The sequence below is a fragment of the Pomacea canaliculata genome, linkage group LG9 (genome assembly GCF_003073045.1).
Source record: "Pomacea canaliculata isolate SZHN2017 linkage group LG9, ASM307304v1, whole genome shotgun sequence".
In the NCBI taxonomy this organism is placed as follows: Eukaryota; Metazoa; Mollusca; class Gastropoda; order Architaenioglossa; family Ampullariidae; genus Pomacea; species Pomacea canaliculata.
This window is the reverse complement of record NC_037598.1, coordinates 26,031,980-26,047,308: the sequence shown is the minus strand read 5'-3', so window position 1 is coordinate 26,047,308 and position 15,329 is coordinate 26,031,980. Positions and strand designations below refer to the sequence as shown.

The following is a 15,329-nucleotide window of genomic DNA, read 5'->3' as shown; positions in this document are numbered from 1 at the left end:
ATTTCATTTAGTAACGTAACAGACTGCAAACATTAAGACAAATGCACTAGGACGTACATCACTACTTGAACATATAAAGTTGTTTACACTTGAGTTGCTAGTAAATGAGGAAAAATGACTGTAAAGGATCAGACTTATAGTATACCATAGAAAAAAAAATTCCTAGAGGGAGGAATGTTTCATCAACTTTTCCTTAAAAGAAAAGGAAAAAAATTCACTGAACAAAGCCAGGCCTCCATGACAGCCGCAGGGCCGGGTACACCAGACCACCCTGTCTTCCTACTCCTCTCATCAGGCCTGTAAGGACATCTGGAAGAGCTTTGTTAGAATCGGTGTTAATGTATTTGCAACAATCCGCAGGACAGAGACTACGATGGGAAATTGTTAGTGATGGACAAAGTCTCTTTTCTTCTTACTACATCTGGCCTTGGCACATACTGGTTCCTTCGAATTGCCCTCTTGATTTCTGTGCTTATCTATGGGTGGCTATTATCTGGCCTGCTGGGGTCACGCTTCCTTGTGGTAAAAGAGCTATAACGCTCACACAAACATTAGTAACTTTAAAACCAGGGCAGTGATCTATCGGTATGTAGAAAGAAGAACGAGTGCAGGCTATTGACTCGTTTAAATAGAACCCGGGCCCCGAAGTTCGAGATTCCTGCAATAAGAAAACAAGATGACGCCAACCTAGCTCGCAACATTTCAGTTTTTCACCGCGGGTCAAAATCTTTGACTTGTATGTGCATTCTTGGCTTTATAGCTCGGAAATAAAACCCTATGATCTGAAGAACATAATATACAAAGCGAGAAGGTCCAAGACTGCTATAACCAGCAGCCTTTTGCCTGTGATCTTTTACTTTGTTATGGTTCCATATCATGTCATCACGGTGAGTAGTAGCCATGTCTCCATGACAATAATATACATACGTCAGAAATTCCATTTATCTTCATTTCCCTACCCCACCTTTTCTCATTCCCAACAAGAACCTATAATACATGATGTCCCCCCATTTACGAAAATCTACTGGTGTGTAGCTAGGGGGACGATCGATTCTATTACAAGTCATTCTGCCACCGATACTTGCATAACGACTCTATGACCATGAATAGATTGCCTTTTGACGAGCAGACAGAGAAAGTACAAGTTGGTGAAGAGAGCAAGTTCACAAGCAGCTTTCTACTCCACCTACAAAGGCCAGTCATTCCCAATGAGAGGGTGGGCAGGCCGCTCCCACTTCGTCCTACCTGTGATGTTGAAGGATGTTTTTTGCTAGCGAACATGTATTTAGAACTTTACAGTTATTTGCTGCAGTGTATATCCAGGCTAAAGTAGTTTATAAAGGTTATCTCTAGACTTTATCAATAGTAAGCTTTAAATTAGCTAAATACATGTATCAACAAATTTGAAAGAAATTGAAAACATGCATCTTAACAGTGACAAGAGCAATAGTTTTTTCATAAAATTCTTAACATTATGTTAGAGGCATAATTGTGTTCAAGTGCTTAAGCTGTTGTCCTGGTAAGAGAAGCACTTTGAGCATCCATACAGAACCTCGATCAATCGTTCGATGCACTTCAAAGTGATGCTGAATAGCTAGGAACGGGTCCAAGGAACTGCATTCTACAGTGTCTGTACTAAGGAGAGACTCTTGTCTCATGTTCCCGCTGTAGATTCTTCTGTGTATATATTTTTTTAGGTACAGCTCTTGCACACTCAGGCCCAAAACTGCTTGCATGTATAAAGGATATTACTTCAGGTGTAAACATGGCTTTGTCCTACCTCTGAATTTGTTTTTAATTCATACATGCTAATTTTATATTTAAAAGTCTTTTTCATGTACTAAGTATAGCAAGGTGGGATTGGCAAAATTGTATATTCCATGATATATAGGTATTAAAAATATGCATATTCACTTACAGTGAGGACATTCGGACTGTCAAGGCATGGCTTTTCTACTCAGTGGGCGGCTTGGCATGTCCGTATTGTGTGAAGGACATCTAATATGAAGTTTTATGTTCCTTTTTGTTTGTTTTTTGGTATTTTATGCCATGCCAGCAACTAAGGCTATATCATGGCAATAAAAGAAATTTTTACGTTAAAAGGTTTCGAGGTAAATCTTCTCCAAGATAATGAACTAAATGTTAAAAAAAAAATGTAGTGTAAAAAGGGTGGTGGAGCCCAAAAAGGCCGCCAACACACCAGAAATTAAATGAGGTAGACTGTAAGAACTAAGATTTGATGAAAAAGTCCGATCCTTTTTAAAAAGCAACAAATAGCTGCCGATGGGACGGACCTAAATAAGATATATAATGAGTTTACTGTAAAAAACTGTCTATGTTCCAGTAGATCAAAATATAAATTACGTTATTATATTATTATAGCCACTGACATTGAACAAAATATAGATATATGATCATGAATAGAGTTTATTGTAATCGGAAACAGATGTATAAAATTTTACATCCCCCTGACAAATTCTTGGTTACACTTGGTTCACTGTAGCAGTAAGGTGCCTATAAGCAGTTGAGTAACCTCAAGCACATATGCACATCCATTCTTGCTTCATCCATAGCCACTTTGTAACAACCACCTTGACGCATACACAATCAATGTAAAAGCCAATCAAATACATGTTTAAATATTTTATGTATTTCTCTCCAATTTATATCCCCCATCATAAGAGTTACTCTTGTCATTGTTTTACAAGAACTTACTGTTAGAGTTATAAAGTAACAAAAGCCAGCTACAATGTAATGATAAAGTTGTGAATCCAAATCTTGTGAGGCATGTTATGGAAAACAAAGCAAGAAGTATATGACATATCAATATTGAAGCATGGACAAGAGTCAAAAAAGGAGGTGCATTCTTCTAGGCCTCTCCTTTTTCATCACAAATCTCCTTGTAATCACTTTGAACTTCAAGACCTTCACACACCAGGGCCAGTGAGCAGTAATAATAGTAAAGCACCAAATAAAAAAAAAGGAAGTTAACTTCATTAGGCTACTAAAGCAGAATGAAGAGTACCAGACCACATCTTTTGTGTCCATGTTGGAGCTGGAGTCTGTAATATACACGAACCTGCATTACAAAATTGTTGCTAAGTTGTGACCAAAAACATCACTCTATTTGCCATACTTGTACATGCAGCTCGAAATTGAGTCTTAATTATGATCAATATTTTAATTAATTATGATCATCAGTATTTTAAGAATATCAGCCAGTATCATCCAGAAATAAACTGTCCCATAATGGAATTATATATGCAGGGTTCTTTTACTTTTTTAAAAAAGAACTCCGTAAACTCACTGGATATAAGGGATCTACTGATTTAATGTGCAGTGACCAAAGATCCCAAGATGACAATAGCCACATGCAAGGCCAATGTGTTAAAGCAAAAGATTAATCAAAACACAAATCATTCACACATTCCAAAATGTAAACACCAATCTAAATTATACAAATGAAAAATCAAGTTTCTACAACATCATACAGTACATAAATCACATCAGTAGCCATCTCAGACTGCAACTTTTTCAGGGGAGAAAATAATACAAGAGTGATTCATTCTGCGTGCAAAGAAAGCTGGTTTAATCATGATCTGTAATATGTCCTACTGACTATCATTGTCCAGAATGACTTCTTGCACTAACCACTTTGATATACACTTTTATCTGTGCAGGAAACACTGTGTTGCTAAACATTCATGAAAAGTCGCAAAAGCAGTAAAGAAACACTTTTTGCAGTGACAGCACTTAAAAGCTTCTGCAAACATTTTGTAACAAAAACTGATTTGTGTAAGACACAAGCAGAAATGATTATTTGAAGCATAATGATTTTTAAAAAAATATGCAAACAGAATCAGAAACACAGACATAAACATCAATTTGATCTAAACATTGCCAGCCTATATCACTTCAAATGACTGGTAGCACTATGTTTATAAGATGTGTGTTTTTCAAGAAATATACTATTAGTCTACAAGGTAATCTTATTTTAGATTTTATTTTTCCATCTGATTTATTTCACATAAAAGTAGTAGTAATTATAACCACGAACTTGCATCACTGGACTGCTGGCAGACGATTTTTTCCAGTTAACTACTAAAAAGATACTACAGAGCTTCCGGTTTAGTCACATTCTTTGTTTAGGCTCACCGAGATTAACAGCGGAGAACTTCGCAAGAGGCTAAACGTTGCTCATGGCAGGCCGACAGCAATCCACCTCTACACATCCATGTTATAACTGCAGCATCAATCAGCTATTTTTTTTGTTTTTTTAGTTTAAAAAAATAGTCAAAATAAAAGATGGTGCATATGCCATAAACCAGGGATGCACAACCTGCGGCCCGCGGGCCATATCCGGCCCGCGACGCGGTGCCATCCGGCCCGCGAAACTTCTGCCCACAGTGCAAGAAATCGGCATGTTAGTAAAAGAAGACCTTAAAAAAACGAAAAAAAAGGAAGAAGAAGTATTTATCCCCACGTAGGGGCGTTTCCCAATCTTTTTTTCGATGGACGAACATTTCGATTCAGTGCTCCGACTTGGTGTCTCTACGATGAGGCTGGACATTCAGAAGTTGGTTTCGGGAAAACAACTTCAAATATCCCACTAATTACTACATAATTAATGGTAAGTACAACTTGTTTCTAATAAAAAATGGTAGAGCAGCTCTATTTTTTTTTTCCTTTGTGTATTTTTGCGGTGAAGTGGCCCGCGACACGGCTGTCCGAAATGGATATGGCCCGCGACATGGCTGTTCGAAATGGATATGGCCTGCAGGCCGAAAAAGGTTGGGCATCACTGCCATAAACGGAACCACATTAGCATTTCATTTGAGATAAACTGACCAGTTGATCATCCATATCAACACTTCCCATAAATACAAGATAGACACTCGTAAATCATTTGCACAATGGAATAATATCCTAGTATTTGACTAGCAGAATGTCGCAAAATTGGTATCTCAACATCAAAGCACTTCAAAAAGATTGATTTTTCTCATTAGGATAATGTATTGATCTAGTAGTGCTTATATGGTGACATTGTTTCCTTCATTAAAAAAAAAAACCCCAGAAAAACAATGAAACAAAATTGGTTTTGTGGTTGACACTTTCAATAAATCCTTTATGTAGTCCATTTTTTTTAAAAACATGATTGCAAAAAACATGTTTAAGCTACCAAGTATTTTGCAAGTACAAGATGAATAATTTCCTTACTAAACATTTATCTTGTTACATATAACATAGCTATTAAAAAGATAAGCAGACTGGTTAGTACTGATAACACTTTCTTTCCAACATGCATGCATACAATACAATCTCTCACACACACATGTACAGAACTAAAACAATCTATTTCTTCTGACTGTGTGGATTCTCCACAAAAACTGTGGCAAACAAACAGGACGCTATAATGCTGTTAATCACAAGGGGAAAAAAAAATTCAAAATTTAGTGACATCATAAAACAAGCAAAGATGCCTGCATGGCTAAGTTTCATTTAAATGTTTGAAATCTTGAAGGCACGTAAAAGGATATAGCCCCTGCATTTTTATAACAGCTGATCAACACCTGCACACAACAGCAAAATCAATAACCCTTCTTAGAAAACACCTTCAGAACACACCAAAACAGTAATGCCTGGTGTAAGAAAACTGAACATTTATCATGCTTAAGATGGTTCTTTCAAATTTAAGTTTACAACATGCATATTTTTTAATAAAGTATATTAACCCTCTTAGCACGATAGGCCACAATCGCGACTTTGCCAGCAGAGCACGATAGGCCACAATCGTGGCTCTGCTCTTATGACCCCAGAATGGTATACTAACTTTCTTGGATTATTGCAGAATGAAAATCAACAATTTTCATTACTTTTATTACAAAGTTCAAGTTTCCGCCTTTCCAAAAATTTACAGGTTTCTTGATCTAATGTTTTGCCTGAGAGCAGCAAAGTATAAAAACAAAATCACCTTCTGACATCTTCATAATTCATAATTATATTTTTATGCCATGGTAATTGGGTTAATACAGCAATTTTTAAACTACAGATCAGGACAAATTATTAACAAAATGATAAAACAAAAGACAGCAATACTTCAATAAGATTGGAATTTACTGGCCTCATTTCATTAATTACTGACGGTACAACCATATTTTTTTTTTTTTACAAAAAAATCATATTGTCCTTCTAGAAGAAATAGCTTGTTTATTTACTGCTTATCAAGGGTCTTAGCTAAGTAAAAAATATCATGGACATAACAAAACTCACTCAATTTTGCAGGTTAACATTTTCAACCAGAAAATCCATAATTAACAGCAAAATCTACATGGTATACAATAGGAGAGCATTTTGATATTGTCCCACTAATGATCAGCGCTTCAATTAAAAGAAAATAAATATCCACACAAAGCTATGGAAATGGGTGAGGTTGCTGAGTTCTGAAAATCACAGATGGAATAGTGGAGCACTTCAAGGGCTACAGCTGTAACAGTTTGCTATGGTCTGGAAATAAAAAAGGAACATCTGGATACAAATGAATATAGTCAAGGTCAGTCAATAGACCATTATTCCCAGCACTGAGCCCCTACCTTCAGCTATGGGCCTGGCAATGCATACTGACTAGGACTTAGTACATGCCAGTATCTTTATTCCCTTACATCATTTAAATCACTAGTTAAAAATCCTACTGGGACAGGTGGAAATGAATCCATTCAAGCAGGCTTTTTTCTACTAATAGCAAAACTCCTTAGCGGATAAGTCAATAATAAATATTAAAATAAGAGACTCAACAATCTCATTATTCAACAACTTACCGGTCATTTGGTTAAAGGCTGATTTCAAAATAATAAAACTTTTTGTTTTATATAAAAACAAGTTGTAAAAAGCCTGTGCCCTTAATATTTTAAACAATTCTCAAAGAGGAATATCACACCTAGTGACCAACAAATTTGAAACGAAACTGTCAGTTTGAGGAGACAGCCCTTTCTTAAATGAAAGTCCTCACAAAAGTTTGATAACCACCTCAAACAGAAATAATTGAAATAAAATATCTACATATAAATCTAGAGCTTGGGGTTACAGGTGCAGATGAAAATATGGCAGCTGTCTTATATTTTTATGGTGTAGACTAGATATTGCAATGTATACTAATACGTGATGTTTCAAAGCAGACATGTATGTACATATCTTATAGGTAGATATGCACAAACTTCTATGTGTATGTGTTGGGGGCAGAGGGATAAGGCATAACTGGAACTCAAACTTTTTATGATTTAGGCAGAATGCAGAGTTTAAAAGAGAAAGAGAGGGAGGTCCTGGAGGGAGTTCCTGACTTGATTCTGCACATTCCCAGTCTCATATCCTTGTTACTTGTGGCAGCTGCCAGTTGAAAAGTCGAGGAAAACAAACTTGTTTTCTCACACGAAAAACTTACTAGTTTGCTAGTAGGTTATGCTAACTTAGTTCAGTCAGATTCTTTCGCTCCTGCCCAATGCACCAATCAACGCACAACATGAAATTAGATGTGTCAGGCACTCATTCCTGCAGAGCAGCTGCAGGAAAGAAGGTTCAGGGAAAGATTTTTCCAACCACAGATATGAGCAGATCTCAAGCTAGTAAACTTGCGCTCAGCAGTTAAATGTACTAACCATTAATCTGGCTCCCAAAAAGTGACTGTAACATTGTATTCTTATTATGTTCATTCTTCTTCTATAGCCCTTGAATGAGCAATTGCTCTCTCAATCTTACTGATGTAAAATCGAAATAACATAAGGGATAAGAAGAGTAATATCAAATTCTAAATGCCTGAACTACTAGGTCATACAAAATGACAGTCTTCTACAGTGCACTAGTTGCTCAACTGCAATCAAGAAAAAGAAATCTGACATTTGCATGAAAGGTATTTCAACCAAATGAGACCAACATGCAAGCAAGTTTAAGATACATTATAGGTAAAACTGAATAAGCTTAAAAATATGAAGAACTTTGATCCTGTAAGTCAATTTTTTCCAACCCAGATTCAACCTCTCTTTCAGGTACTTGTTTTCTTGTCACAAGCAAAAGAGAGAGAATGTGGGGCCAGTTTTGGCTCAACCTTTTTTGTCATCGTTCATGACTTGCCCCTACTTCATACAAGATGGTTTCTGTTCTCGGTCCTCGTAATTTTACTAGTTATGACAGGAAACAGTAAAATCAAGAAATAAGCGATCAAAAGTGATAATAAATGAAACCATTCCAACATACAATCTACATACATTAAATAACTGCCTTTGCAGCTGGAACACAAAGAAAGTCTGTACACAATAACGCCTGTACATCTTTGCCATCAACATGAAAACAAAGAAAATAATGAATCCCTGACTCGATTATCCCTCTCATGTGAGAGCAGGCATAGTTTAAATGATAATCTTTTCCGTCTTAATGAAATGTTGCAGCACAAACTACACAAGCAATGCGGAGATTTATCACAACTCTTATTCAAGATCACACGTCCATGGTGGATTCCTTGACCAAGAATGCAAGTATGCTCCCTGGAATTTGAAGTATTTGTCTCTAGAGGCTGCAGTCCTTGCTGTTTGACCTCTGAAAGGTTGCTCAGTGCACATGCAAATAACAATTGTGTTCACTGCAATGGTCACAAACCAAGCAAAAGTGTTGCACAAAATAGGCAAATTTTAGGCCTTCTTAAAACCTACCAATCAGTAAAACATTTTTATGATTCAAAGCATTATCTCTGACTTCTGAACAAGAAAAAACATTTTTATGTTTGCGGTGTAACATTCCACGATGCACTGAAGTATCCACATAATAACACATTTTTCCCATTATTAGCAGCATCATTATGTGCACACAGCTGAAAGCAAATATTGACTACGCAAATAAGAGTCTTCAGGTTGCAGATGCTGTAATGGTAAATGTTTAGTCTCATGACCAAGCAGTCACCCCATAAAGCTAGCCAAGCTTACTGCCAAAGTTAGTTGCTTTCACGGCTGAATACATCTTCCTGGTGAGTTAAGCAAGAGACAAGCCCCTCTGACAAACATGACAGAAGCATTCTGTCACAGAATCCTGACAAGTAAATATGAGAGAGAACCAGCAGTGTAAGTCTTATGGGTAAGTCTGCCATGTGAAAATGCAAACCTATCAGATATTAACTCCCCTAACATCTAGCAGTTTCAGAATGATGGTGCTGTGGCAGATAAAAGTGATCAGACTTGCATGGCTCCACTTTACAGAAAACAGCACTGTCAAGTGTCAGAATAATGGCGATGTAGCAGATGACAGTGATCAAACTTGAACAATGCTGTCAAGTGTCAGCAGACTCTGCAGCAAGTCGCTCCTTACGGTGTTCCTTCAGCTGCTGCTGGATGATGCGCTTCATGATACGGTATTTGTAGCGCAGCTGAGCAACTGCCTCATCCTCCTCACGATCCAAAACTTTCATAAAATTGTTGAGTTCTGGTAGACTGAAGTTTTCCCACTGTAAACAGGAACCAAAACATGGGATTCATTTGAAGTTCAAACACAATAGTAGTAGTTCAGTTACTATCTCAGACATCACTTTCGAGCTATTCACTTCCAACAGAAGTTCCACTTAAGAGATTCCAGTTTATCAATTCTTAATAAAACAGTAAGATACATATATATAGCTCTCTCTTTATGTTTTTATCACTATGAGTCAGAAATGGAGAAAGAGTACAGATCTGCAATCATGCATATGTTTTTATGTACTTGTGTTAGAGTGCCTACAAAAAGTAAGGAGTAGGGGGCCACCCTTGGAGATATATGATGAGACATATTATGAGACTTTGTTTCTTACCACAATCTCTCCAGTTTCATTTTCTTGCATGACCAGTCGATAGAATTTAAACCGTTCTGGGTTCCATGTTAAGGTGGCCACCAGAGGGCTATCTTTGTCATTCAAGCGCTTTAATTTCACTGCAACCAGAAGGATGATATATATTGGAATGATTATAAGAGGAATTTCCAAAAATGTAGAAACAAACTGTTCTATGTACAAAAATAAGAAACTTATTATACATGCAGCTCCACACATGCATACACTCCCAGACATTCACATTCACAAAAGATGAAAGTAAGTTAGCTATATAATGGCATGGGCAATAAGCATTGGGTAGAAACAACCATACCTAGTTTATTTTTTTCATTGAATTCCTGCTCATACATCGCAAACTTTCGTGGGTTGTCCAAGATGCGGAATTTCTTTAAAAGGCCTGTGATCACTTCTCTTGTTGTAGTTTTGCTATTGGAAAATGTTTTTAAAATATCATTGGACACTGAACTACATTGTGCATGAATAGCATTGTGATTTTAATTCATCAGTTTATAATTAAGAGGTGTAAGAAAACTTATTTTCTTACTTCTCAGTAAAACACAAAGGGAAAACAGCTACTACAGGAACAGAAAAGAATAAATTTACAATGAGAAAAAAGTAAAAGAAATATGGCAAAGTTTTACATACACTTCGTTGACATGTAAACTATTCATATTCATAGTGCTTAAAAAAAGTATCTTCGAATGAAAACTAGGTAAACTTTCTCAAGAATGAAGTTAAGCCAATGAACATTTCATAGAACACTGAATTACTTCTACACATAAAACAAGATTCTAACATAGTCATTTCATCCGCATCACAAACCCCACCCACCCCCAATCCCCTAAAAAAAAATCCTCCCAACTATTCATTTTAATATCCTTGTTGAGCTTCATAGAACATGTCCTGCAAATTGGAAAAAAAAAACCTTACTTGGTTACATGTATAGATTTCACAGTGTCGCGTGGCATGTAGAAAGCAATGTGTTGAGTACTCTGCTCTACAATGTGCTCTCTAGTCAACAGTTCATAAATAGACGGTGGCCGCGCTCCCAACTCCATAGTTATAGGTCGAATCAAATTAAGTGTTACATGGAGAAAGCCTTGGAATGACAAACCGTCTTCTGCCTGCACAAGAACCAGATGCAACTATATAACAAAACTCAACTTTAAGTCGGATTAGGTAATACATAATTGTCCTTTACAGCAAGAAGAAATTCTTTAGTGATTGTTTTGATGATAAATCATAAATGAATTTTCCAGAATCCTTTTAAAAACATTTCTGCGAGCAGGATTAGGTATTGGAGTAATCTCAAGTTTGCAATTGCTTGGAAAGGCTCTACAGCAATAGAGAGTGTGCTTGACTTTTGAAACGGGGTTCAAGGAGTCAAAACTTGTTCTGACCAGTAACTGGACAATGATTTTTCCAGTAGTGGTCAATGCTAACCCTAACCCTCCTATCTAAGGATAAGGCTAAAGGAAGCAACATGAAGGGCTTGTGCACTTTACTGTTGGCACAAATTATTTCCTCTTAATATCTTGGGTATCTACACAAACCAAAATCATAAGAAGAGGCTACACTTATTTTAAAATCATCTTAATTTTACCTGTTCTAGATTTGCCTTGGGTACATAATGGTTATAGCTTTCAATTTTTCTTCGAAGCTCCTGTCGATTGAGGGTGGCCTGACTAGGTGCTCTTGGAAGTTTTTCATCTGGGATGGTTCCGGATCGATACCCACTGTCAGTTTCGTCTTTCTCCTGAGATGAACAGATAAAAGCAATTATTAACAAAATACTTTGTGGGAAAAATAATGCAGTGGTGTACAAAAAAAGTATTTCCATATTGGTTATACATAGTGATACATAAACGAACGCACACAATCATTCTCAGTGCTAATAGCACTGCTAAAAGAACAGGAAAATAAATATTTTGATGAAATTGAAGAAGTGAGAATTTTAATATTTATGGTGGCTCTTGCTATTTTAGTCTAGATTTTTGTTTAAGTGACAAGAAAGCATAAATGGTTTTATGTTATTGAATGAACCCTATTATCCAATGATCATGCCTCAGTTCTGTGTATCGACACGTGATCTATGATCACAGCTCAGTTCAGTATGCTGACACACATGATCAATGGTCACAACTCAGTTCAGTGTATTGACACAAGTGCATTATTTCTTCACATATTAAACAGAAATCACCCTCAATAGAAAAAATGCCACAAGTGTAAAACTTAAAACGTATAAAGTTAGATATTAGCAGTGATGTGCAAAATAATATGACTCTTATAACTGAAGGCAATTAACCCTGACTGTATGTAATCAGAAACTGGTTTGCATCTGTAATCTCAATCTGTATACTCATACCCCGTTTAGTGCTGCACTTGCAACCTACAGCACAAACACAAAGAGGGCTGAGCCATGTATCTTATAAAACTGCAATAAAATGCGTACAAATACATAGAATACTTAGATCGTTGCCTTTGCTGTCACATTTAAATTATTTTTCAAAGAATTATCCGAGTATATTTGGTTGTGTTGTCTTAGGGGTTGCAGGAACAAGAGGGCTTAAGTGATTACTTGCACCTTCACGAGCATATAATTTTACTTGTATTTCAAAAATATGTTTTAAAAGCCATATTTTCAGGGAGAAGCATCCTGACCAGTACTTATGGACAGCACCACAAGCTACAGATCCAGAAGAATCAAGAAAAGAGAAAGAAACGATGTAGTGCCAGTGGCTGCAGCAAGTCTTAGAGTACTTTTATAGTATTTTTTCTCATAGTCATGCATCAGAAAAAATTCATGACGTTGATAACCATTTGTGTGCCTAATTAAACAAAATTAACAGTACATATTTATGTAAATAATGTAGTGTGTGTGAGCATGTGCATACATGTATGAACACTAATGCACTTTCTAATTAAAATGAGACAATGTGCATCTGCAGCATCAGAAATAGTTGGGATCTGATTTATTGCAGAGATTTAGCAGCGCATATATATATATACAGACTGTATAGCATTTGTAAAAAAGCATCATTTCTTTCAAATAAATTTTTTTAACCAACTTGCTGCTGGATAAGACAAAAAAAACCAAACAAACCACTAAGTCAGCTGATGAGGGAAATAAACATCATCAGCAAGTTGCTAAGTGTTGCCATGTCATCACTCCTTACACTGCAACTGTCAGAGCTAAGGGTTCCAATGTCCTTACACTTACACTGCAAGTTTCGGAGCCATCCTCCACCGCTCCAATGGCATCTCCTCCGACATTTGCCTTGGCATTCTGGTTGAGGTCTTTACCACTGATACCACTTCCATACACATCTGATGATAATGAAGATGAAGGTAATGAAGGTGATGCTGTGTGAGACAAAGATGTGCCCAACAGAGGGTCTCTAATAACACCTGGTGTTGATACAACCCCAAGTGATGAGTTCCTGTACTGACTAGCTCCATGGGGGACACTGTCTGTGCTACATGAGGAGTGAGATCGCTGGTTGTAAGCCTGCACCAAGTGACTGCTGGGTTGAGATAACTGATTACAAGGTTGAGATGACTGAAGACTAGATGGTGTCTGCTGCTGGTTTACAAATCTCCGTCTATCTGTCAATGATGTCTCAGCTGAAGCTGATGGTGATGGAGAGGGGATGTCAGTGGGTGTTGCCACAGGGTACACATCTGTGCCTGGGGATACTGTGGTGCAGTCCAGAGTCACTGATGGCACACAGTTCAGGTGGCAGGTATACTGACAGTCTGTGTACAGAAAAGCTTTATATTAATTTAATCATCCTGATTCCATTGTTTAGCACTTCAGCTGAAATGCCAAAGCACAGACTAAACAGCAATGCTGAAAAGAAGTAAAAAAATAACATTTATAAATAAATATAAATAAGGCCTACAGAATACTTGAAAAAAAATTAAACTGAAGGTCAGGAGACGGAATTTCCATTCAATCTGCTTATCACTCTTTAGACCATGCACTGCCCTTACAATCCCCACCACCAAATGGAATAAACACACTTGCAGCTTAGCCACATCTCACATCGTTGATGATGCACATCTCAATAATGCCCACATAATAGATGACACATTTGTAACTCAACCACTGACCACCCCAAAAATACTTCCTACTAACCCATGCAATATCAACACCCGAAACACATTATATATTTATATCATAGTTATATCATGACTAAGATCCCTAAATGTAGTACAGGAATTAATCCTCTGTTCACACACATCAGGACATTTTCTTTCAGCTTGTGTCTTGCCTGTGCAAGATTAGTAACAAAGTTGAGATTAGAGATATTTGAAGGAGAATTTAAAAACTATGCTGAATATGTAAGTGTGAATGTGTAAAAGAGAGAGAAAGAGAAAAAGAGAGAATAAGGGAAAAATGGAAGGGAAAGATTCTTCTGTTCTATAATGCTGCCTCAGAGACAGTCTCTATGCCTGGTTAAACTGACAGTCTAGGTTGCATTTTCAAAATCTGGAGTTAAGCTTGTATTGCAGTAAGCTCAAGATTTTTGAACCCACTGAAAACAGTCCTACTATCTCACTTCTTGCCTGGGTTTTCCCCTCAGAACTGGGGCACACAGTTAAAAAGTACAAAAATGTTTTATTCTCACAAAAACAAAGTGTACCTATCTTCACCTCATTCTGAACTTTATTTAACATCATGCTTCTTTTCTCCATAAACAAACACAAAACAAAAAAATACTACAAGCAAGAAGGAAAATGCCTATGAACTGACAGTCATCAACACAGTCAAAAAACCTCTGTGTAGCAACCTTCAAGAAGTGTGTAGGTAAACACAGTGAGATTCCTCAACCACCTTTCAATGTCACCCTCCCCCTCCCCCGCCCCCTAATTCCTTCTGATCTAAGCTGGTGCAAATGTTGAATGTGTGTGCACTCCTCAATATGTCTGATGAGGAATGCCCAGGTGACTGCAAGAAGGCAAACTGGATAAATAAAAAATACTAATAAAATACCTTGACAACAACAAAGTAGTTAAATGAAGACAGGAAAACCTGCTACAAAACCAGTAAAAGAAATATTGCTATAAAGAGTTGATTTAAGCCAAAAATACATGTTTTGTGTGCTAACATGCAATGATTCAGATCAAGCTTAGGTGCAATTAGTGTGTGGTTAAAAATACATAGTTCCAACAACAGGACTTCTGTGTGTGCAGTCCGGGACTGTGGTAGTGAGGAAATAAGCGTGAAAGAGAGGGGAGCAAAGCAAAAGGCAAATCGCTCTAAATAAAATTACCATTCAGAACAGATAATGCAAACAGACATATTGCTCACAACCTAGCTATATGGCACCCAGCAGAAACTGGAGGTCAGCAACATTATTCATGAGAAGTGAAGTGAGTCTGTAGATGTAAAAGATCGACAAAAGCAAATCTATGACCAGCGATGAATTTCATTAGCCAAACACACATTTTTACACAAGATTTGTCTTTATCTTGCCAGTTTAGAACT

At 36.9% G+C, this 15,329-nt stretch overlaps 1 protein-coding gene across 2 annotated transcripts in view; it reads right to left on the bottom strand.

Moving 5' to 3' along the window:
- Window positions 1-4,989: 4,989 nt before the first annotated feature.
- The window catches only part of LOC112571748 (ras association domain-containing protein 5-like), a 30,951-nt gene continuing 20,611 nt past the window's right edge, over window positions 4,990-15,329 (bottom strand). For both annotated transcript variants that reach the window (XM_025251006.1, XM_025251005.1), the window contains exons 2-7: window positions 13,059-13,594; window positions 11,442-11,594; window positions 10,769-10,962; window positions 10,152-10,264; window positions 9,821-9,939; window positions 4,990-9,481 (exon numbers count right to left, since the gene is read on the bottom strand). In XM_025251006.1, the coding sequence (XP_025106791.1) occupies window positions 9,308-9,481; window positions 9,821-9,939; window positions 10,152-10,264; window positions 10,769-10,962; window positions 11,442-11,594; window positions 13,059-13,594 (1,289 nt within the window). In that variant the 3' untranslated portion in view covers window positions 4,990-9,307. The remainder of the gene's footprint in view (window positions 9,482-9,820; window positions 9,940-10,151; window positions 10,265-10,768; window positions 10,963-11,441; window positions 11,595-13,058; window positions 13,595-15,329) is intronic.